The 26,900-nt window shown below is 37.7% G+C and overlaps 1 protein-coding gene across 7 annotated transcripts in view; it reads left to right on the top strand.

Annotated features, from left to right (window-relative positions):
• Positions 1-26,900, top strand: part of hdx (highly divergent homeobox) — an 84,832-nt gene that overhangs the window by 21,280 nt on the left and 36,652 nt on the right. For 6 of the 7 annotated variants that reach the window (XM_067382424.1, XM_067382434.1, XM_067382440.1 and 3 more), the window contains exon 4: positions 24,479-24,553. The exons of the other annotated variant lie outside the window; for it this stretch is intronic. In XM_067382424.1, the coding sequence (XP_067238525.1) occupies positions 24,479-24,553 (75 nt within the window). The remainder of the gene's footprint in view (positions 1-24,478; positions 24,554-26,900) is intronic. 7 annotated transcript variants of the gene reach the window in all.

A 26,900-nucleotide genomic window follows, 5' to 3' on the forward strand; every position in this document is an offset into this window, starting at 1 on the left:
GAACACAGACTGCAAGCAAGCATGTGCAAACAAGTGCTCGCACAACCGCGGTTGATTTAATTTTCCGGGTTGCGTCCATTGCTGGAGCGGCTGAGAAGAGTGCGCTGTCAATACGAGCATAGATTATGAGACATTACGAGAGCGGCCTCTAGAGGCAAAATAAAAACTATCACTGATGCCTCGTATGGTTTCTTTTGACACGTGATGTGAGGCTGCGTGCTGCACAGAGCGGGTCACTTCAAAACGATTTAAAACGGACAACAAAACGGTACATGTTTTCATATCACTATAAAGTAATTAGTTTGTTGACTAGATGCTGCATTAGTGGAGAACAGTATGTTTGTCGTCGAGGCTGACATTAGTAGTAACCTCAAGCGGTTAAATGTGACAAAAAAAAAAAACACGGTTTAATGTCAAGATTGTTACCATTCATTTGCATTAGTTTATAACTATTTGTTCGCTGTTATGCATTCATTATCCGGCGAAGTTGCATATTTAAACTGTATTCTCATACAGCGACAGAAGAATAACAAATCAGAAATGTAGCTGTAACGAGGTTAGTAGATGGGGGAAGAAGGAGGCGGGAACCGGCGAACGTTCAAACAAACTTTAATTCAAAATAAACAAAGAACAAAACGAAAGTAATGCCGGCAGACCCTCGCGGACGTCTGCCGGCCACACAAACATAATAAACCATAAAATAAAATCTAGGCCTGGTCCTCTCTCGTCCTTCATTGTAGTCGCTCCTCCTTTTATGCCTCCGGAGCTCCTCCGTGAGAGACTCGAGGCCGGCACACCTCGCAGGTGACGCTCATTATCACTCGTGTCATCGGCCTCGCGCCGTTCCCTCACGGCTCTCGCCCGCCCTGCTCGTCACAGTAGCCTATTCAATTTCAGTTTTTATCGGCACTGTAACACATATTTTGGTTAGATAATCATCAATTTTTCTAAAATAGAACCAAATAATGTGTGAAAGTACACATATAATAGACCCATGCTATGCCTTTGTGTGTAAAGATGGTAATTTTTAAGAATGACTGTTTGGATTTATATGAAATAGTAACATTTTACAATAAGAGTACATTTGTAACATTGGTTAAGGTTAATAAAAGTATTGTTAATTTTTGATTTCATCATTTACATTTTAACATTTTAAAGTTGTCTCTTGCATTAGTTATAATGCACTATAAATTAACATGAACAAATCATCAATGTATAATTAATATATTAGTATTTTTATGTATAAAAATTACAATAAACCTTTAGCCAATTTAAAGAAACAAAATGTAAGAGAGTTAAAACTGAACACAATCTTGCTGCTCAAACTGTGTATAGAACAATTTTTAATTTTTTTTTTTTTTTGCTCCTTTTGTATTTTACATTTACTTGTACTTTTACTTTCAATACTTAAGTACATTTAATATCAAAAAATACTTTTCATACTCAAGTACAAAAAATATCACATACTTTAAAACTTTTACTCAAGTAACATTCTAAACAGCAACTTTAACTTCTACCAAAGTCATTTTCTGGCAAGATATCTGTACTTTTACTCAAGTATGGTTTTCGAGTACTTTATAAACCACTGTTTTATACTTACTCAGTGGAAATGGCTACATGGCCCTCTGAACACCCTCAAAAACAATGAACTACAAAAATGAGGGCATCCTGAGAGAGAGAGAGAGAGAGAGAGAGAGAGAGAGAGAAAGAGAGAGAGGGGGTAAAGGGAATAATGAGTCACATTTTCAGTGTACAATATTATATGTTTATAATATCAATAATCTCATCTCACCTTACAATAACAGCAGTTTCCTCAGTAGCTGGCTCTTCTCTGCAACTCTGTCTATTACAGTGTCAGTGTCCAAAGCCACGAGGACGTCCTTTTCAGTGGCCATCAACATAAAGGCTCAGTCTGCTTTTGATATATTTTAGGGTTGAAAATGATCGTTTGCAGGCCACCTGGGTTATTGATAGAGTCAGCAAAAATTGTACGCAAGTCCAAGCAGGGGATATGCATCAGTGAGCATGCTGAATATCTGGAGAATCTGATAGCAGCACTGTGGGCACTCTTTGCAGGAGGCACAGCTTTTGTTGATGATTTCCATGTCCTCTTCCTTTCCATCAGGTCCATCCTCCACTGTCCTGGTCACATATTCATCCAGTGGTGACTCTTTCAGCTTGTCCCACTATCCAGCTAAGCTTTTCAGCTCATACTGCAGGTTGTCAACCGTTGCCCTGCAATCAAATTTAACCAGGCACTTGCTGAGGTCTTCAAGTGCAGATTTAGGGAGAGCACTGTTTCTGATCAGGGAGAAGTTTTTGGGATCCAGAACTGACAAATCTGCATAAATAGTGCCATGTGTCAGAAATCTTTGCTGGATGGCTTCAATAGCTGTATCAACAATTTGGTTATGGACCTTTACCTCATAGGCTCTCTCAGAATCAATTATGGTGTCATCCTGAGACATCTCACCTGGCATGGATTTCTTCTTCTTCCTCCTTTTCTGTGGCAGTGCAGCCTCCACTTCCATGTCTGTCTCCTCATCTTGCTGCTCGAGTTTTTCATTTGCCCATTTAACAAAGTCATCAGCAGCAGCCTTGACAGCCTGGAAATCTCTCGCCATCTTTTTTTGGGCATCTTGTGTTGACACGACCATCCTATGGGCAGAGAGGATGTCCATCCCTTCCGTCTGCAGGTACTTTGACAATAGTGATGTATGCTCAAATATCCTAAGGAATAATTGAGCTGTCAGTATTGTCTCATAACTGAGTAGGCCCTCTTTGTATCCTCTGGCTTTGGTGCGTACATTTCCTTTCACAGTCTTCAGTTCCTGTATGGCTGTGAGTGTGGACAACACATCAATGTACAAACAGAATCCAAATACTTTGTTCAGAGCATCATGCTTAGCCCACAAACGTGTCTGTCCAATTGGAGCAATGCTTGTCATGGCTCTCCTTCTCCCAAATGTTCACTCTCTGATATGACTCCCTAATGAACACTGCGGTGTCATTGAGGAGATCAAACAGTGATCCACTCTCTATCACTATTTGAGTAGTATCAGACAGCACAAGATTGAGGACATGTGCATAGCACCATACGTGTACATGGTTGGGGGACTGTGAGGCCAGCAGGGCAGAGAAGCCTCTGTACTGCCCCTGGATATTTGAAGCTCCATCTGTTGCATTTCCAATGCACAGACTTGTGTCCAGTTTCAGACGCTCAAGGACCTCTGTTAGCACTTGACAAAGGACAGACCAGCGAATGCGCTGCACCAAACAACTGCGACAAGCCTCTCATTGACAACATCAATCACATACCTCAAAATGACTGAGCATTGGGTTGCGCTATTATATCCTGTGTTGTATCCAGCTGGACAGAAAACATTCCAGCTTTCTGGATTTCATTGGAGATGTTTTGCTGAATTAAGTTCTGGATGGTATCAATCACAGAGTTGACGGTCGTTTTAGACAGTAGAGAGACAAGGGAACCTCTGCCTTTTGATCCTGGTGACATATGCAATATTTTGCTCTTCTCAATCACATTACTTAGATGCTCTTTTAAACACACATGATATTTTCCCAATAAAATTACCAGCTCCAAAAAATTTCCATGGTAGATGCTAGGGCTGTGTATCACCAACAATGTCACGATATGATACGCATCACGATACTAAAGCCACGATACGATACGTATCACCATATGGTTCAATTTAGAATTTAAATTTCTTTTGAGCAGAGTTTAGTAACAGTAATATGTGTTTATTGAATAACCAGTGTTATAATAGTCATGATAACTGAAAAAACTATTTTGTTTTTGTCATTAAAAAAAACAAGGATTTAAATTAAATATAAAAAAATGTCACACAAAGCTTATTTTAAAAGCTTGCTTTTAAAGTCACTCCCTCAGTAACAATTGACAATTATAGTGACACTGAAGCATATCAACAAAGCTCAATGACTAATTTCACTTGCAACAGTAAGTTGACTTGTAAAAAAACTAAGTTAATTATATCGGCTATAATATTATAATAATGTCTATACTGCCTGTTTTTTTTTTTTGTTTGTTTGTTTTCTTCATCTGTAAAAATGATTTTTTTGGATATCAACTAAAAATATGTTCTAGAACAACATACGTTTTTATTAACGTGGTCTACAAAATATGCGCTACATGAGTTTACAATACACACTTAACAATAAGGTTCATTTATTAAACATCAGATAATGTATTAACATGAACCAACCATGAGCAATACATTTGTTACTGTATTAGTATACACATACTAATTAAATGCGCAGGTCTCCTCTCGTGCGTCCTCCCCACTGGACGAGGCCAATATCACTTTCGTTTCGCTTTCAGATATATCTATTATATATGCCATCACTGCTTTTAACTTTCTAAATGTAATTACCGAAATCAAAACAGTCCATAAACTATATCCTCACGAAAACGTCAGTCAAGCCAGCTCGCGCCTCAACCTGAGAGATCGGCCTTCAAATTTCTCGGTTTCTGAATGGACGGTTTGGCTTGATTGACAAACGCTAACGTTAGGCCATGATTTATATACCATCGACCTGTCCTAAAACGTTAGCACACTTTGATCGATGATTTGGAGATCGAGTGTTTCTCCGTTCGAGAGCGGCACGTGACGTCACGTGATTGGCTAGATTTAAAAGCAAGACAGACACGATACGCAGCTGCTGTATCGATACGCGCATCGTCAGGAGTTCATGACGATGTATCGTTGTATCGATATTCTAAACACAGCCCTAGTAGATGCTATCCAGGGTATTGTTCAGGGTATACTCAGCCTCATTCTCCTCCTGTCTGTAGCTTAAGCCCCTCTTTCCTATCACTTTTACAACCTCCACTACCCGTTCCAAAACCTGACGCCTCTTCTTGACCTGATTTGTGATCTGTCAGCTGTCTGCCCCCCAGTAGGTTTTTGATGTCAGCTTTTGAGCAGTTTAAAAAATAAGCTTCAGCACAATTTCTGTGTGCCATGCTTTTTTCATGCTCTTCCGCTCTCTGGTGCACATCTCCAGTCTGACATTCCATTTACGAAAATGGTGGAGTCAGTTGGCTTGCTGAAGGCCAGACATAAAAACAAAACAAAGCATGACGTTTATTACAATATGTCAGCCACTTTCTGCTTTTGCCATCTCTACTGGTGAACACCTTCTTCACCACAGGGTTTTTAGCATCCTGTTTGGGGTGATGATTTAAAAACACCTGCATCTTAGCAGGCTCAGGACGGGCAAAGTAGTCTACAGCCTGTTCCCCCCTGTCTCTCTCCTCCACTGCTAACTTAACCTGGCATGACTAGACATAAGAACAGAGAGAGAGGATTACAATTAATTTGTAGAGTTATTAAAAGTACACTTAGTAAGGATCCATTTTGGTTATATAGTCCTGTATTCTTGAAGAGTAGGATTTCTAGATGGACAATGTGCTCCATGTTATAAAAGCTAGTTAACCCTTAGAACGTGGATGTAGAATACTGATAATTCTATAAAGAAATATTTTTTTCATTTTTTTTTTCAATGAAACAGACAGCAGAAAAACTATAATTTACAATTACAAATATACTTTCTTTTAAAGAGCACAAACCCCTCTTTAAGTGTCAAACATTTACCACTCATTGTTTAGATACTCCCCATTAAGAACAATGAAAAAGAAAACTATACTACCAAATTACTCACAAAAAACATCCTAATAAAATGATATTCATGTTATTCACTTGCCATAAACAACCAAGTGTTCATACCAGAGTAATAGGGTACAAGAGCTACAAAACATAACTTTTTATAACTGAAAAGTGAGATCTAGTAGACCATCATCACGACTAAATGCTATAAATAGACACCTGTAGTCTTGTTGTTAAATAAACACATCATCAGTAATATTACATTATAATAATAACCTGAATTTTTTTTTGAAAAATCAAATTGCATCATTTCAGGTTTTTCTAGTTAATGAGAATGGCCGTTACTGCATAAGTGAACTCTGATAGCTACAAGGGCACACTGCTAGCTACAAAAAACAGTGCAAAATAGCTTTTGCTGTGGTATTTGACTTTAGCTGACTGAGTGACCAGTGCAGTAGGTGACAGTCTGACTTTATAATAACGACAACAATTATGTTGTCTTATAGTATTCATTATTTAGGTAAATCATCATCGATGTCGTGGCATCGTGAGTTCCTCGCTCCCTCCCTCCCTGTTAATCATGTAACTACCCTGCTTACCGCTTCTATTATACTCTCCTGCTTACTCTGTCCCTCATTGGCATCAATGTCAGACACCTGCTAGTTGAGTATCATATACACGGTGTCAGAATGATGATTTATTACCCTAATGTATGGCTTAATTTATGGCCCTAATTTCTGTGTGTTGTCAGTCAAGCTGGCTGGACAGTGATGTCAAATATGTTTTATGAGGGCTGTGAGCCTTGATTGGCAGGTCAGTGGTTGTCAATGGGTGTTTTTTATGGCTGAATTTATGGCTGTTGTCCCCTGATTGGCAGGTCAAGAGTGTCAATGAGATATAGAGTGAGTTGGATTTATAGTTAGATATATGGGCAAATTTATGGAGGTTGTATATCAGCCCAGATTGGCATTTTTATGACATTTTGGTGAATCCTGGGTAACTGGCTCCTTTCAGTCTGTTGAGAACCATGGTGGCCATGTTTTTCCTTTGATTGTAGGGTGAATGTCACCCTAGCAAAAAAATCAGTGCTGTTTGGTCAATGGGGTATATGTTAATTGAGTCAGAATATCGAGTCACAAGATGTATTACCCCTACACCACACTGGCTATATTTATTTAAAATTACATGTCTGGGTGTCACAGGTTAACCTGTTGAATCTAAATTTGGACTTTGGACAAACAAACCCCTTTTCACTTGTACTATGCATTGCCGGCAATATTAACATCTGTGTACACATTAGGAAGGTGTTATGGAGTTTTTGGTTTTGTTCAGTCTAAAATTTTTAACTGCTGTGTTTTGTTCTAGTTTTCTATAATATGTACTCTTATGTTAGAAAAATAGTGACAAACTTAACAGGATACCAGAACACAATAATTCATGTGATAATTATCTTTTATTCACAAACCTTGTTGCAGTTAAACTTACCGGTTCACAAACACACCCTGTACAACCAAACCCTTCCCCTAGGTCAAACTGTGTTTTAAAGCAGCAGCCACGTCACTTCCTGTGGAAGCTACCATTTTGGTGTGATGTCAGAGGGGGAAAATATATGAATATGAATGTTTTTGCCATTTAATTGGCTGTTAAACCTCAGGGGTCTGAGGATTTTTGGGGCCCTGGAGAAGTTTTGACATGCCCTGACATTTGTGCTTTTTTCAGTTGTTCATAAACGTATAAATGACAAAAGTGTCATTGCACTGTATTCAGCACAAACTAGGCTACAATAATATGTGAGGAACATGTATGTACATGTTTGTTTTTTTGAAGGAATAACGTTTATGCGTGGTTATTGAAAAAACAAAAAACTTAAGTCACTGAAATAAGGCCAAAAAATATATATTAAAACTGTGTTCACAAGGATTCTGGGTATTGGAGGTTGTAGACTAGAGTTTTTGCTTCAGAATGAAGTAAAAATTATCCTTCCTACTCCTTCATATAAAACAATAGAGAAACACGGTATGCATGGAGGCGTGAATCCTCATGTATAATGGGTGATTCTCACCTGAGAAGACAAAAGAATTGAATAATAATGACCTGAAATGACTTGCATATTAATGAGGCCTTTCAGCCAGGTAGGCTGTGAAAAAAGCCTCTGTGATCATGCTGATAACAGGATTAAAGTCCACTCAGGACAAAAAAAAAAAGATTTTTGTGATCTCATGCATGCATGTATTATTGCACATGATATGAAGAAAATTTTGTATAGGCCTATGTTAAATTACACTACCAGTCAAAAGATTGAACACATTGCCATTATAATGTTTTTAAAAGAAGTCTCAAGTCTCTAACCAAATAATGGTTTTCTATTTTAATATACTTTAAAATATAATGTATTTCTGTGATGCAAAGCGTCTGAACATTCCTACCTCTAGGGCATTTCATATAGACTACTATATTTGTTATATTATAGAGCCTAAATGTTGATGTGCAGTTGACAAACTATACATCATTAAAAAGATCTAAGACTCAAGCTTCACATTTTGACTCTTAAAATCTTATATTGACCATAATTTCTTAATATGCTTAAAAACATACACATTTGGAGAAATACTTATGGATTCTCATATGTTTATATCAATTTTCTATACAGAGGAGTAATATTTATTATTCTATATTTATTGTCATTATTATGAGCGCTGGATGCTGTGTTTTTAATTCATCCTTGAGCCGGAGGGCGCTCTGCCCCTTTTGTCCACAAATGCCTCAGTAAAAGAAGAGGCATATCATGTGACAATCAAGGAACTAACAGAGGCAAGAGATCGCTAAATATGGCTATTCAAAACACTTTTGAAGACAATAAATACACGATTGAGATGATGTCTGCATGTATTGAATGAATTTGCGTCTGAATAGCGCTGGCTCCGTGGGCGTGGCCGCATTAGCGGATAATGAGCTGAATCATAGATTTCTGACATGGCTCTCTTTTCATACAGATTACATAAACACAGAAGGTTTGTTTTCGATTTAACTTACATGATTTAAAACCTGACATCTTAATGTTTTTTTAGACATAAGTATAATTTTTCTGTGATTAGTATTCACTAAGTAACAGTTCATTTTCTGAGAACTATCAGATTGGAGTTCGTTCAGAGGGAGACGAGAGATCACGCATCATGTTAGTTTTCTTTATTTTACAAAAAGCACAACATTTTGTTTTTACTCTGAGTGTACACAAATGAAAGAAGATATTCCACAGATTAAAATGGTGTATAACTCTAAATTGTATGTGCAACATTGACGGAGTATTTTGAGTCTCTTTCACACTGATAAGAAAAAAACCATGGTGGTATCGCCGGCGATACCGTCAGACCTCAGAGTGTTAAACTCTTTTTCTGTTAATGGTTGCTGTATTAGCTGTTTGTAAGTCTGTCTTGCTGAGTTGGATAACTATATTAAGTAATTTAATTGTTACAAACTTAAAAGTTTGTTTCTATTAATTGGTATGCCCTGTAGGTGGGGTTTCAGCCTATAAATAGGCTTCCTAGCTGAGAGGATTTCAGTTCTTCAGTTCAGTGTTGCAAACTTGGGCCGTTTGATTTAGCCAAAATTAGCACATTGTTGCTGTTTTGTTTTCTTTTTGTACAGTTTTTATTTAATTTTTGGTTTCTTCTGCACTGTAAATATCTTGCACCGTCCAATAAAACGTCATTTTTGGATTATGCATTAACTTTTTGTACAGCACGTCATTTCCTTTTCCACTCCAACTGGTTGGCTTCCCTACTTATAGTGTCAGAAGTGGGATCCTCTCACCAGTGAGTGACGTGCCTGTATAAATTACTACCCTGCTGACATGCCACCCAAAACTAGGACTCAGCCTGTGGAGGGCACAGATGCAGAGGTGGGCCAAGGTGCTGTTGGAGGTGTTGCAGAGGAGCGATTGCGGCCTAGGGAAGTCCCAGCCACAGGGGGAGATGCTGCCATCACAGCGCTAGCACAAATGTTCCAGTCATTCATGCAGTATCAAAAGGACCGGGATGAAAAGCAGAAGAGAGAGACTACTCGCCGTGAACAAAATTACAAGGTCCTCAATCACCAGGTCACCCAAATGCAGCTAGACATGGAGCGGACAAGACATGGAGCTAAAAGGAGGGTGATAGACCATGAACCTCGAATAGCCAAGCTGGAGGACGGTGATGATATTGAACACTACCTAACCACTTTTGAAAGACTGGCAGAGGTGTATCAGTGGCCAAGGGAAGACTGGGCCGTCCGCCTTATTCCCTTGTTAACTGGCAAGGCCCGAAGTGCTTTTGTGGCTATGAACCCCTCACAAACCAGAAACTATGACCAAGTGAAAGCTGCAATTCTAAAAAAATATGAAATCGTGCCGAGACATACCGGTTAAGATTCCGGTCCCTTAGTACCCCTGCCGATGAGACCCCTACAGAACTTTACATCAGACTGAAGGACTTGTTCTCAAAATGGGTACACTATGAGCAAAGTAATAAGAGGGACATTATGGAGACCCTTGTACAGGAGCAGTACCTGCGAGTGTTGTACCCTGAGGTGACAACTTGGGTAAAGGAGAGAAATCCTGACACTGCTGAGGCGGCAACAATGGTTGAGGCCTACATTGCCACACGGAAGGGACCAGGAACTACCCGATATGCTGGCATCCTACACTCTTCGAAGGGTAAGTCTGAAGGGTTGGGGGTGGGTTCAAACTCTCAAAGTGGTCCTAAGGTCTTTAGGCCCTTCCATGCTAAAGCCCCAACATCTGCCCCAGAGCCTCAGACAACAGTTAAGGGAGAGAGTGTTGTATGTTATAACTGTGGTGAGCCAATTCATACTAGGCCCTTTTGCCCACTCAAAAAGCCCAAGACAACTGGTCTTTGTTACGTGCCCCGCCCAGAACCGTTACAAACACAGCCCGATTGGGAGCCAATCATCACTATACTGTTAAATGGTAAACCCCTTTCAGCTTTGGTGGACACTGATTGTTCCCATACGCTGGTACAGGCGCGATATATACACAGAGATTCCTGGAGTGAAGGAGACACAATAACAGTGTGTTGTGTGCATGGGGATAGCACCGAGTTGCCTACTGCTGAGGTGTATATTGAGGTCTGTAATCAGTCATATCTGATGAATGTTGGTGTTGCAACCAAGCTGCCCTATCCTGTCCTGTTAGGTACTGACTTCCCTGCGCTAGCTGAATTGGTGCAAGAGACTGTATGGTGTGGCCTTGTTACAAGAGCCCAAGCAAAGCAGCTTACTCAGGTTACACAGCTCCCAGAAACAACGCTAGACACACTGCAAGAATTGCCTTTCAGCTCTGAGACTAGCCTAGGTGAGTCAAGGCCTACAGAGCAGGAAAGACTACAGAAACGAAGGGAGTGGGTAGAGGAGTTGTTGGAAACTTCAGAGCAAGCTGAGGTAGTGGCAGAAGAACCGGAACTCACTGACAGGGTTTCCGCGGGGTCTTAAATGTCTTAAAAAGTCTAAAATTCTGAACTTTAAATTTAAGGCCTTAAAAAGTCTTAAAAACGGCCAGATTTTCATCAGATGTCTTAAATTTCATTTAGTCAGGTCTTAAATTTTTTTACCCATTTCCAGAAACGCTACCTGCTGAAAGTTATTACAAAGTAGCAAAAAAGTAGTGAGTCGTAGTTCTTTCTGGGGAATATTGGTGTTGGTATACGCGGTGATAAAACTACAAATCCCGTGATAAATGTAATACCTGCCCGCGAAATACGTCTGCGTCTCAGAGTTTGTTAAAGTTCGGCTACGTGTGGAAAATGGGAAAGTGTACTTTCAACGAGACATGGCTAGATCACAGCGATTTCTGCTGTTGGTTACAAGCGGTACCCAGCTCCAGGTACGAGGCACACTGCAAACTTTGCAAAAAAAAAAAAAAATCAGTTAGAGAGTCTGGGTGTGAAGCGGTGTAAAGGCGCTGGAGTCACACGCCAGAGCGGAGAAACACAAGCTAGCCGCAAAACCCCTTCAGCGGACTCGGCCAATTAGCCTCACCACTGCCGTCGTCCTCCTCAATGCCTGGTCCCTCCGGTCTCCAGCGCAATATCATCACAGCTCCGTCGAACAACCTTCGGGGTACTTTTGGAGCAACTGACACATCGAAAGCCGAGGTGCTTTGGATACTACACACGGTGACTAAACAAACACCACTCATTTAATAGCAACAGTGAGATTAGCGATCTCTTCCAAGTGATGTTCCCCGATTCAGTAATCGCGAAGCCGTTCTCTTGCGGGCCCAACAAGATCGCTTATGGCGAGATTTGGATTGGGGGAGTTTATAAAGAGGGAATTGATTCGTACTCTTACCAGGCCGTATGCCGTAACGTTCAATGAAAGCCAAAATCAGACAAACAGGACCATTGTTCTGGAACAATGAAATAGTTTAGTCGAGGTACCTGGGCTCACAGTTCATGGGACAGTGCGGGACACACACACACACACACACACACACACATACATACATGTATCAGATAATCCATGTTAGATAGATACTCTAATTATCCCGAGGTAAGTATCTATCTATCTAAAATAGATTATCTGGTGTGTGTGTGTGTGTGTGTGTGTGTGTGTGTGTGTGTGTGTGTGTGTGTGCTACATTGGTTGTTACATGGGTTGGAGTAGCCTGTTCAATCTTTATTAGGCTATTAATATGCTGTTTTGTAATGTAAATAAATAATGAGATGAAATCTATTCTATTTGAGGGCAAGTTTGTTTTAGCCTATTTTCATTTTGGGCCTAAGGTTTTGGGCATTTGGCACATTGATGTGTGTGGAATGTTACTAATGTGATTGCTTTATCTGTAAATTAAATAAATGCTTTTTCAATGACTGAATTCATTGAAATAAAATGATTTTTTCAGAATGTCTTTGATTTGAATATTTTTTGGTAATGCGTCGTATAGGTCTTAAATTTCAGTCTTTATGGTCTTAAAATGTCTTAAATAGGTCTTACATTTGACTTACTGAAACCTGCATAAACCCTGCACTGAAGCTGACATAGTTGTCCCTGGTAATCTAGCCCAGCTTCAGCGTGATGACTCAACCTTAACTGAATGTTTTATACAGGCTGAGGGAAATGAGGGTGTTGTATCTCTGTTTGGTGAGACTTTTGTGGTGCAAAATGGTCTTTTGCACAGACAGAGTAAAGAAAATGGACTGCAGCTGATAGTACCTAAGACATACAGGAAGGAGGTATTAGAACTCGGGCATTCTATTCCCTGGGCAGGTCACTTGGCTTTTATGAAGACATTAATGCGAATTGCCAAAAGATTTTACTGGCCAAAGATGTACAGTGAAGTTAAAGAGTTCTGTAAGTCATGTCCAGAGTGCCAGCTCACTACTGGCCGTACCCCTGCCTATGCACCACTCATACCACTTCCTGTAGTTGACACTCCTTTTGAGCGAATAGGAGTTGACATAGTTGCACCTTTGGAGAAGAGTCAGAGAGGGAACAGATTTGTCTTGGTCATTTGCAATTATGCTACCAGGTACCCTGAGGCATACCCACTACGAGAGGTCACAGCTAAGCAAATAGCCACTGTACTCCTTCTCTCAGGTTGGCATACCTCAGGAAGTGTTCACAGATCAGGGCCCAAACTTTATGAGTCACACCCTACAAAAAGTATATAAATTGCTGGGCATAAAGAGAGTACGAACCACCCCGTACCACCCTCAGACCGATGGTCTCGTTGAACGCTTTAACCAGACCTTGAAATCCATGCTGAGGAAGTATGTTTCTGACACTGGCAAGGACTGGGACAAGTGGCTTCCATTCCTCCTGTTTGCATATCGAGAGGTGCCTCAGGCATCTACAGGTTTTTCGCCATTTGAACTGCTGTATGCTCACCAGATCAGAGGGCCTCTGGATGTACTGAGAGAGGGTTGGGAGGCCACTGATACACCAGGCAAGAAAAACATTCTGCATCTGCAGAAGACAACAGCCCTTGCACGAGAAAACCTTCAGCATTCTCAAGCACGCCAAAAAGAGTGGTACGACCGAACAGCCAGATCCCGTACGTTTGAGCCAGGGCTGAGACACAATACTTATGGTATGTGCTGGGTCATGGAGTAATACGTCCACAGGTGGGAAAAGTGGAGGCCATCAAGAATGCAGAACGACCGGTGACCAAGAAACAGGTCCGTTCTTTCCTAGGACTTGTGGGGTGGTTCAGGCGTTTTATTCCGAACTTCTCTGAAAGAGCCTTTACCCTAACTGATTTAACAAAAAAAGACAAGCCGAATAAAGTTAACTGGACGCAGGACTGCGAGAAGGCTTTCCAGGATCTAAAGGACTCCTTATGCACTGAGCCTGTTTTACAGAGTACAGACTTTGAAAAGACTTTCACTCTGCAGACCGATGCATCGGAGCATGGCATTGGGGCTGTACTACTTCAGGAAGGTCAAGGGCAGCTCCAACCAATTTCCTACATCAGCAGGAAGCTCCTTCCCCGTGAATCCAGGTATTCTATGGTCGAGAAGGAGTGTCTAGCAATTAAATGGGCATTGGACTCTTTAAGATATTACTCGGTGGGACACAAATTCAGACTTGAGAGTGATCACAGGGCATTGGCCTGGTTAGGCCGGATGAGGGACACAAATGTCTGTATCACCAGAAGGTTTTTAGCCATCCAGCCATTTGACTTTGAGATTTTGTATAAAACTGGGTCACAGAATTGTACAGCAGATTACCTCTCTAGGACACCTCAGGTGTCTGAGGAAGGGGGGAGAAATGTCACAGGTTAACCTGTTGAATCTAAATTTGGACTTTAGACAAACCCCTTTTCACTTGTACTATGCATTGCCGGCAAAATTAACATCTGTGTACACATTAGGAAGGTGTTATGAAGTTTTTGGTTTTGTTCAGTCTAAAATTTTTAACTGCTGTGTTTTGTTCTAGTTTTCAATAATTTGTACTCTTATGTTAGAAAAATAGTGGCAAACTTAACAGAATACCAGAACACAATAATTCATGTGATAATTATCTTTTATTCACAAACCTTGTTGCAGTTAAACTTACCGGTTCAAAAACACACCCTGTACAACCAAACCCCTCCCCTAGGTCAAACTGTGTTTTAAAGCAGCAGCCACGTCACTTCCTGTGGAAGCTACCATTTTGGTGTGATGTCAGAGGGGGAGAATATATGAATAGATGTTTTTGCCATTTAATTGGCTGTTAAACTCTTTTTCTGTTAATGGTTGCTGTATTAGCTGTTTGTAAGTCTGTCTTGCTGAGTTTGATTACTATATTATGTAATTTAATTGTTTCAAACTTAATAGTTTGTTAATAGTTTGTTTCTATTAATTGGTATGCCCTGTAGGTGGGGTTTCAGCCTATAAATAGGCTTCCTAGCTGAGAGGATTTCAGTTCTGATTATGGACTTAGAGAAATAACATGCTGAGCAGTGTTGCAAGCTTGGGCCGTTTGGTTTAGCCAAAATTAGCACATTGTTGCTGTTTTGTTTTCTTTTTGTACAGTTTTTATTTAATTTGTGGTTTCTCCTGCACTGTAAATATCTTGCACCGTCCAATAAAACGCCATTTTTGGATTATGTATTAACTTTTTGTACAGCACGTCATTTCCTTTTCCACTCAACTGGTTGGCTTCCCTACACTGGGCATGTTCTTTTTTAGAACAACTGTGTGTGTGTGCGTGTTGGCACCATAGGATGATCAGTAATACCAAAACTATAGATTAATGTTAGTTACTAAGACAAAGAACCAGAAATATTCATCAAGCCAAAGAGTCCTCATTACCCACACACCCCAGAATAGGTGTTGTTTGGGAGATGTTCTTTCTGGAGCATCTGTATCTGTGTTTCCAAACTCACCGATATGATCTATGTTAAAAAGACAAAAGAATGAAAAACATTTATTTAACTCACAGTAAAGGTGATTCTGAGTCAACCCGGTGGGGGGATCCTCTGTGTTTGTGTTAATGGTTTTACGACATTGCTTAGATGTCTTCATCAAAACTTTTCTGGTGATTCGCTGGGCTCTCACACAAAAACATCTTATGCTGATTTAGTCTACATAGCTTTATTCAATTCAATTCACATTTATTTGTATAGTGCTTTTCACAATATGCATTGTTTCAAAGCAGCTTTACAGGGAGTGCATGTCAACGTTTCAATAATCTGGTATCAGAGTGTGCAAGTTGTGCAATTTCAGAAATGTATATACAAATCACCCAGTTAGCTAACAATTTATTAATTTAAACAATTCATTAAATTATGGCAGAAACAATGTGCTCGCTGAAGTTATGAAAATATGTTAACAAATGATTAGGATATTATAGAAAAATTTAGCACTGGTGCATGTTGATCCAGAGTTTGGGGTCCCTGCAGGGGGTTGGGGTCATATCTCCACAGGGGTTGAGGCATCTGAAGTCTACTTCAGATCTGAATGTGTCTTTACTTTTGATACATTTGAAATGTTTTAGTTTTAATAGTTAGTGTGTGTGTGTGCGCGTCTGTGTGTATGTGTGTTTCAAAAGAACAAATACATACAAATACAGTAAAATAAGACACACAATTTTAAACGTTTAAATATTTATACATTTGTTTGCCACAAAAGCAAGACATGTTGTCTATTTTCTTTAAACTTTTTACTTTTATTTTATTCTTTAATTTCTTTTGAAACAGTCTGATGACCAGCATTTTTATAACTAATGTAGCTGAGTGGTTTCCTCACACGAGCAAAAACTAATCTAGGTGTAATCTTTGTGTTGAGTGATCAAGATTCATACTAAAAGAAAACTGTGAGTATGCTTAAACATGTAATTATACAATATTCTCAATTATACATTTTCAATAGGAATATTATGTTTTCATGTTGTCAAGTTTAGTTTGTTTATTTTTTACTATCACTTTTTTAACTTCAACATACAACACAAATTAAAGAGATGAGTGTAGATGTTTCAATTATTACCATCGTCTTTGACCCGAAATAAACAGGTGTTTTTCTCTATATATCTGTGTATGTGCGTGCATGCATATGTGCGTGTGTGTTGCAAAAGAACAATACACATTTACTTCAAATTTCTGAGTTAAATAAGACATAAGCGATTTTAATCATTTAAACATTTATACATCTGTTTGCCATTAAAAGCAAGGCATGTTTAAACAAAATTTTTACTTTATTTTATTCTTTAATTTCTTTTAAGACAGTCTGATGACCAGCATTTTTAATACTAATGTAGCTGAGTGGTTTCCTCACACGAGTAAAAACTCTTTTAATTTGTTTGGGACAAATACATAATTCTCACTTAGAAAACTTTTTTAAATGTATGGATGAACCTTTTTTCTTTTGACAAAACTACATTTAAAATGATTTACCTGAGGTGTTTAACAACCACAAGGGAATCATGTTGATCAGTAAGTTTTAAGCATATAGTACAAACTTGCAAGGCTCAAGAAAACTAATCTAGGTGTGATCTTTTTGAGGTCGGAACACCAAACTTTGTGTTGGGTGACAACATTTTCAATAGGGATATTATGGTTTCATGTTGCTTTTAAAATTTTGTTTGTTTGTTTGTTTTTTACTAACACTTTTTTAACTTTAACATCCAGCACAAAATAAATAAAGTAGCTTAGTATGTTTCAGCTATTTCCATTTTCTTTGACCATCAAATATACAGGTAATGGAATGTTCAAGTGACAATATATAGTTAGATATTTTTCTGTGTTTGTAAATAGTTGTGCTAAAATCTATGGGTCTCATTCATGAAACATTCGTAAATATACGAGTAAATATGTGAGTGATTTGCTCGTAAAGAGACCTTCCCGAAAACTCTTCTCCTGATTCACAAATACTTCGTAAACGTCAGAAGTGATAGTGAAATGTGTTGGTGTGTTAATGAATTCCAATCAGTCGTAAATGGGACGTGCGTGCACGCTCATTCTCAATTACCATAGATCCCGCCCATTAACACTAGCACTACCGGAATTCTATAACTACTAGAACTGCCAATAGCGGTCATTTTGACTGTTCATACCAGACAGCAGTGAATGTCATTTTTGTCATGTTATATTTACTTCAAAGCTTCTATGGTCATGTTTTATGAAAAAATGTGGGGTAATTTAAGCATACATAATATAATATGTTCGTGATATTATTGTGTAAAAGCTACTAGACCTCCCACAAAAGTGCATGCCGCAATTTGCTTTCCGCAATTTGCATCCGGCAAGCTGGAGATCAAAGTTTTTCACCGCAGTTAAAATGTTGTTTTTGAAAGTCAAAATGTCAACAAATATAAAATGAAGCAGAATATTTCGTTAGATAAAAACATATTGTGAATTTTGGAAATGATTACATCTGTCTTTATTCAATACATTTTGACTTTTGGAGTTTACAATGCTTTAGCATTATCGGAAATGTTTGGACCACACGAATCGGAAACAATTTTATGCAGCCTCTAATGAAATCTAGAATGAATAAATAGTTCTGTTATGTTAGGACAGATAATAAACATCATAACACAAAATTGAAATTCTGCTCCTCCATCAGACTCTGCATCATCAATGTTCTCAAGCAAGGATAAAACCTCAGTGACAGTCATTTTCTTTCTTGTTGCCATTTTGACGGTAAAGCTAAGTTTTAGCTTAGCAAAAGCACACAAAACTGCCAGAGAAAGGTTGCTAGGCAACAGCTACGCACATCTTTAACGGCGGGAAAAAGCGCTGAGGAGATACAACGCCTGTAATATGTGCAGTCAAATTGACCGCTATGGCCATTCAAGGTAGAAATACTCAGAACTCTTTTGTGTTTTGTAATTTTAATAAAATAACAATGTTAAAATAAAATTTACATTAATTTAAGAAAAGTCATGGAACTGTAGTTATATGGGTTTTATTTCAACAAAGTTATTACATTGCAAATCTTTAAAACGGTCAAAATGACTGCCTTGGTAGTTCTAGTGTTAAATCCGACTGACAACTGTATGTGGGCATCATATTATGACACCAAACAAAGGATTTTGGCCATTTGGGGCCATTAGTTTGCCCAGCCCTATTGAAATCAATTAATTATTTGATTAAAGTGCTCCGTTTGCAGATGCTTTTACTGGCTCTCACAATAAAAGTAAAAAGAAAAAATGTATGTAATATTTTTCAAAATGCTGTGTAATGTACCTTATTAAGGTGAATTAAAATGCAGCCTTATTAATGAGCAAAACATTTGGATGTTAAACGCACTATTTACGCGTGGCTGGGAGCAGGTGTAGATTTCTTTCGTACCAACTAACATTTGGAAAATACGAACATTTTAATGAATCTGAAAATTTACGCCACTTTACACACGATTTACACAAAAATTCGTTCTGCTCGTGTTTCATGAATGAGACCCATTGTGTGTATTTTTACACATGGACATTTTATCAGGGCTATGTCACAGCGCTGTGATGCAAAGTTCCACACTTTTGCAAAAGCTATAGATAATTTTCAAACATAATCTTTATATAGAATTATGTGTATCCAAAACACCAAAAAAGAGGAAATCACTAAGAAAAGAGGGTACAGCACACATTGAAAAGTGTAGTTCTAATAAAAATACAGAAACACATTCGTGAGCAGTTGTGAAAATTTGTAAATGTAGTTTTGCAAATTTTTATTACTCTCCTAGTTTTAGTCATCTTGTTCAGATAGCAGATGACACTGTTCACATTATGTTTGTTAGACTGTGTTTTGTTTTTTTGCTGTCAACATTCAGAATAGGAATAAAAATTAAGAATTTAAGTGATAATCTTTCTGCTTGAGAGTGTTTGATTAAATTGATGTTTCTTTTAGTGCAACTTTCCAGCTATCTATGATATGGGATCACATGAAGCATCAACACGAAAAGTAAGTCTTGCTGATTTACACTTAAGTACACTATCACTTACACTAAGCAACGCCCTGCAAGTTTGACATTCATTATTAAAGTTTGAGGTTGTTCAACAGCATTTCACACAAGAAAAGGGTACAACATACAAGAGAAGCACCATTTATAATAAATACAGAAAACAGAAAAAGCCATTCGTGAGCGATTTCTAAGGTTGTTACAAGTTTGTAAATCTGGTTTTGTAAATGACGTTTTTATTACTCCACTAAATTTAGTCATCTTGTTCAGATAGCAGATGACACTATTCACATTGTATTGGTTGGGATGTGTTTTGTTTTAGGTGAAGACAAACCAGTGTAAGTGCTTTTCCTCACATGGGAAAGCATGTGTGATGAAACTTTTTAAATATATGACGGAACTTTCTTATTTGACAAACCAGCATTTCAAATTATTTTCCTAAGTTGTTTAATGTCTGCAGAATAATTGCTTTCCACACCCTGCTTGAGGTGAAAGATTATAGTATGCTTTCAACTATTATCACCATCTTCTCTGTCTCAAATAATGCTACTGTATGTGCTAACGATCTTTGTACTTTGTGCTCTTCTGTCAGATTCGTTAGAGGAACTATGTTGCAAACACATTAAGAGCAATAAAGTCACATGCCCCTGTAAAGGCTATAGATAAAATCAAACAATCTTTCTACAGGTATTATATTTGCATAAAAGTACATTCAAGAGACTAATTTACTATGAACGTGTGTAAGGCATGTAGGAAAAAAAACAATTAGCTATAAAGAATACAGAAATCCTCTCTCCTGGTCTATTGTGAAAGTTTATGTTGTTTTGTAAATGACATTTTTCCACTAGTCGATGATGTTGTTTACATTTTGTTTCTTTGTTTTTGTATGTTTGTACAGTTTGTAAAGACTACTCTCAGAATGTGTTCAAACATGTTCACAGGAGTTAATGAAAACACTACTGAATACATCATAAAGAGAATTATTTCATAAATTTCATACCGAATTTGGCATTTAAATAAGGTTTAAGATAAAGTAACTAAAACACAGAGACATTCTACAGCTCTAGCATTACAACGGCTACTCCAAAAACTCTTGATTAATAATTAGTGTTTTTCAAAATATACAAACACTTTTAAATCGTATTCTGCAATCTGAATAAACCATTATTATTTCTATAACATAGAGATTCTTCAGGGACAGTAGATCCGATCACAGTTTTATTAAACAAAAACAAACATATAGCAATGAACACAGAGATTGGGACATCTATATGAAACTGATCCGTTTCAACAGAACTTCTTGTCGGTGTTACAGACATCACAGATGTTTCAAGTGTGTTTTTTTTTCATGAAACTGACAGCCTTACGTGTAATAGTTGGAAAAGTTTGAAGTGTAATAGCTGTATAACAGAAAAACAGCAAGACTCACTTTTCATGTTGGGGCGTTGTGATCCCACATCATAGACAGACCAGAAAGATTTATCATTGGTTTAGTCTTAAGCAGTGTCATGTCGAAGAACTAGAAGAAGCCGTTTAATTCTCTTTATGATGTATTCAATAGTGTTTTCATTAACTCCTGTGAACATGTTTGACCACATTCTGAGAGTAGTCTTTACAAACTGTACAAACATACAAAAACAAAGAAACAAAATGTAAACAACATCATTGACTAGTGGAAAAATGTCATTTACAAGACAACATAAACTTTCAAAATAGACCAGGAGAGAGGATTTCTGTATTCTGCATAGCTAATTGTTTTTTTCCCTATATGCCTTACACACTTTCATAGTAAATTAGTCTCTTGAATGTACTTTTATGCAAATATAATACCTGTAGAAAGATTGTTTGATTTTATCTATAGCCTTTACAGGGGCATGTGACTTTACGGCTCTTAATGTGTTTGCAACATAGTTCCTCTGACAAATCTGACAGAAGAGCACAAATGTACAAAGATTGTTACCACATACAGTAGCATTATTTGAGACAGAGAAGATGGTGATAATAGTTGAAAACATACTATAATCTTTCACCTCAAGCGGGGTATTGAAAGCAATTATTCTGCAGACATAAAACAACTTAGGAAAATAATTTGAAATGCTGGTTTGTCAAATAAGAAAGTTCAGTCATATATTTAAAAAGTTTCATCACACATGCTTTCCCATGTGAGGAAAAGCACTTACACTGGTTTGTCTTCACCTAAAACAAAAACACATCCCAACCAATACACTGTGAATAGTGTCATCTGCTATCTGAACAAGATGACTAAATTTAGTGGAGTAATAAAAACGTCATTTACAAAACCAGATTTACAAACTTGTAACAACCTTAGAAATCGCTCATGAATGGCTTTTTCTGTTTTCTGTATTTATTATAAATGGTGCTTCTCTTGTATGTTGTACCCTTTTCTTGTGTGAAATGCTGTTGACAAACCTCAGACTTTAATGAATGTCCAGCTTGCAGGGCGTTGCTTAGTGTAAGTGATAGTGTACTTAAGTGTAAATCAGCAAGACTTACTTTTCGTGTTGATGCTTCATGTGATCCCATATCATAGATAGCTGGAAAGTTGCACTAAAAGAAACATCAATTTAATCAAACACTCTCAAGCATCACATTTTTATTCCTATTCTGAATGTTGACAGCAAAAAAACAAAACAGTCTAACAAACATAATGTGAACAGTGTCATCTGCTATCTGAACAAGATAACTAAAACTAGGAGAGTAATAAAAATTTGCAAAACTACATTTACAAATTTTCACAACTGCTCTTGAATGTGTTTCTGTATTTTTATTATAACTATACTTTTCAATGTGTGCTGTACCCTTTTTTCCTAGTGATTTTCTCTTTTTTGGTGTTTTGGATACACATAATTCTATATAAAGATTATGTTTGAAAATTATCTATAGCTTTTGCAAAAGTGTGGAACTTTGCATCACAGCGCTGTGACATAGCCCTGATAAAATATGTCCATGTGTAAAAATACACACATAGACTTTAGCACAACTATTTACAAACACAGAAAAATATCTGACTATATATTGTCACTTTCATTGAACATTCCATTACCTGTTTATTTGAGGGTCAAAGAAAATGGAAATAGCTGAAACATACTAAGCTACTTTATTTATTTTGTCCAGGATGTTGAAGTTAAAAAAAGTGTTAGTAAAAAACAAACAAACAAACAAACAAACTAAATTTTAAAAGCAACATGAAACCATAATATCCCTATTGAAAATGTTGTATAATTGAGTTATATAATTACATGTTGATGCATACTCTCAGTTTGAAAATGACTTCCATAGTATTTTCTTTTAGTATAAAGCTTTGTCTGGATCACCCAACACAAAGTTTGGTGTTCCGACCTCAAAAAGATCACACCTGAACAGATTAGTTTTCTTGAGCCTTGCAAGTTTGTACTATATGCTTAAAACTTACTGATCAACATGATTCCCTTGTGGTTGTTAAACCAATAAATAATTAAACCAATAAATAATTTTAAATGTAGTTTTGTCAAAAGAAAAAAGGTTCATCCATACATTTAAAAAAGTTTTCTAAGTGCCTTGCTTTTAATGGCAAACAGATTTATAAATGTTTAATTGATTAAAATCGCTTATGTCTTATTTAACTCAGAAATTTGCAGTAAATGTGTATTGTTCTTTTGCAACACACGCACATATGCATGCACGCACATACACACACACATACACACACACACTGATATATAGAGAAAAACACCTGTTTATTTGTGGTCAAAGACCATGGTAATAGTTGAAACATTCTACACTCATCTCTTTAATTTGTGTTGTATGTTGAAGTTAAAAAAGTGATAGTAAAAAACAAACAAACTAAACTTGACAACATGAAAACATAATATTCCTATTGAAAATGTTGTATAATTGAGAATATTGTATAATTACATGTTTAAGCATACTCACAGTTTTCTTCTAGTATGAATCTTGATCACTCAACACAAAGATTACACCTAGATTAGTTTTTGCTCATGTGAGGAAACCACTCAGCTACATTAGTTATAAAAATGCTGGTCATCAGACTGTAGAAATTAAATAGAAATTAAAGAATAAAATAAAAGTAAAAAGTTTAAAGAAAATAGACAACATGTCTTGCTGTTGTGGCAAACAATTGTATAAATATTTAAATGTTTAAAATTGTGTGTCTTATTTTACTGTATTTGTATGTATTTGTTCTTTTGCAACACACATACACACAGACGCGCGCACACACACACACACACACACACACACACACACACACACACACACACACACACACACACACACACACACACACACACACACACACACACACACACACACACACACACACACAATAACTATTAAAACTAAAAACATTTCAAATGTATCAAAAGTAAAGACACATTCAGATCTGAAGAAGAGTTCAGATGCCTCAACCCCTGTGGAGATATGACCCCAACCCCCTGCAAGGACCCCAAACTCTGGATCAACATGCACCAGTGCTAAATTTTTCTATAATATCCTAATCATTTGTTAACATATTTTCATAACTTCAGCGAGCACATTGTTTCTGCCATAGTTTAAAACATTGTTTAAATTAATAAATTGTTAGCTAACTGGGTGATTTGCATATACATTTCTGAAACTGCACAACTTGCACACTCTGATACCAGATTATTGAAACGTTGACATGCACTCCCTGTAAAGCTGCTTTGAAACAATGCATATTGTGAAAAGCACTATACAAATAAATGTGAATTGAATTGAATAATGTTATGTAGACTAAATCAGCATAAGATGTTTTTGTGTGAAAGCCCAGCAAATCACCAGAAAGGTTTTGATGAAGACATCTAAGCAATGTCGTAAAACCATTAACACAAACACAGAGGATCCCCCCCACCGGGTTGACTCAGAATCACCTTTACTGTGAGTTAAATAAATGTTTTTCATTCTTTTGTCTTTTTAACGTAGATCATATCGGTGAGTTTGGAAACACAGATACAGATGCTCCAGAAAGAACATCTCCCAAACAACACCTATTCTGGGGTGTGTGGGTAATGAGGACTCTTTGGCTTGATGAATATTTCCGATTCTTTGTCTTAGGAACTAACATTAATCTATAGTTTTGGTATTACTGATCATCCTATGGTGCCAACACGCACACACACACAGTTGTTCTAAAAAAGAACATGCCCAGACATGTAATTTTAAATAAATATAGCCAGTGTGGTGTAGGGGTAATACATCCTTAATGTCTTGACTCAGATATTCTGACTCAATTAACATATACCCCATTGACCAAACAGCACTGATTTTTTTGCTAGGGTGACATTCACCCTACAATCAAAGGAAAAACATGGCCACCATGGTTCTCAACAGACTGAAAGGAGCCAGTTACCCAGGATTCACCAAAATGTCATAAAAATGAGATACAACCTCCATAAATTTGCCCATATATCTAACTATAAATCCAACTCACTCTATATCTCATTGACACTCTTGACCTTCCAATCAGGGGACAACAGCCATAAATTCAGCCATAAAAAAACACCCATTGACAACCACTGACCTGCCAATCAAGGCTCACAGCCCTCATAAAACATATTTGACATCACTGTCCAGCCAGCTTGACTGACAACACACAGAAATTAGGGCCATAAATTAAGCCATAAATTATGGTAATAAATCATCATTCTGACACAGTGTATATGATACTCTACTCCTGCTGCTCCTCTGCCTGACAGGTGTCTCCTCCATTTTCTTTTATGTTCACCTGTTTTTGCATGTCGTCAGGTACTGTAGGTTTGAAAACTGAAGCTACAGTAACCGCAATAAACATGTCAGTAATTTTTGCACATGTTGAGGCATCAACCTCTAATTTTTTTTATTTTTTTGCCCGCAACTTCTCCACACCCCCCCTTGCACTTGCGCTTTTGTTTCTCCATCCTCCTAATCCACAGATGTTTTGGCTCTGAGCCACTGTATTTGACACACGAAACGGAGGGGACGGGGTGGAGTCTGTTAAGAGATGTGAATGGGCCAGCCCAGTGTCAGTATGGAAAATGAACCAATGGGCCGCTGTCCCTGCTTTATGGGCCGGTCGTTGGCCAATTTTATGTTTATTAAAAAAAATCATATCACATAGCGGCCCCGCCACCAAGTACGCCGGCCCACCGGGCATTTTCCCGGTATGCCAGATTACCAGTCCAGGCCTGCTTGTATATCTCCATATTAATAACAGTCTGAGTAATTCTGGGTTTTGAACTGTAAACTCTCAAGTGTTGGCTTTCTAAATATATATTGGCTATGTGTCTATCAGAATGACTTATGAGCAGCAACCTTTTTATTTTAGGTATGTCATTTATGCACCACTTGCCAAAATGGGGGATGTCTAGTAAGGGGTTAATTAAGTGCTTGTATAAAATAAGCGTCATGTATCCATTCACATTAGTTATAAATTATTTATAAGTGCCTCAGTGGTAGCACTTTTGATTTGAGAGCTATAGGAGAGGGGGGGATTTTCAGTGAATAATGACTTATAATCAAAATTAGTCAAAAGGGTGGTTGATTATGATTTAACTTTTTTAACTTTAGTTAGTCTGTAATGTTAGAGCATAAACAACGTCTGCAAAGCTACAACGCTCAAAATTCAATGCAAAGGGAGATATTTTCTTTTAAAGAATTCTCTATTTAAGGACTACAACTAATGGCTGGTAGGGACTACGACAAGCTTCTTCCCGGGTTAGTGACATCACTAACACCAAAATTTACATAAACCCTGCCCCAGAGAACACGCAACAAACGGGGAGAGGCCATGTTGGGCTGCTTTAGAAAAGAGGGAGTGTTGTTATAGTAGAGTGTTGTTACCCTGTCATTTTACGCCGGACTGCTTCACAATTGTGGGTCAATTCAATGCTAGATTTTTACAAAAGATTAACATGACAGCACATGCTAGTCGAAGAGTTGAATCAACTCCACAGCAACTACATAAATTTATCCACTAACCATCCCGATGCATTCTATAAGTTGTAACTTCTTCCTGAGTCTCCATCAGTGTCCGACACCAGTTTGAACAATGTAAGGCTGAATACCATTACTGACAATCATCATTTTGGCTGCATGTAAGATTCTCCAGCTTTGTTGTTGAGCAACCGAAGCATGAGCTGATAAAGCTCCGCCCTCTTCTGGAAAGTAGCCAGCAGCTCATTTGCATTTAAATGGACACACAAAAACGGCGTGTATTTTGTTTCTTTTAATAAAGTTAAACTGCTATAGTTAGATCCTCATCTTCTATCCTTGTTTGACCACACTGTGACAGTTAATAGCTTAAAGGTCATCTATATATATATTAGTGAAATTATAAATGCTGACAGAAGTCACTTTTTGAGAAGAC

Source organism: Chanodichthys erythropterus, chromosome 1 (genome assembly GCF_024489055.1).
Source record: "Chanodichthys erythropterus isolate Z2021 chromosome 1, ASM2448905v1, whole genome shotgun sequence".
Lineage (NCBI taxonomy): Eukaryota > Metazoa > Chordata > Actinopteri > Cypriniformes > Xenocyprididae > Chanodichthys > Chanodichthys erythropterus.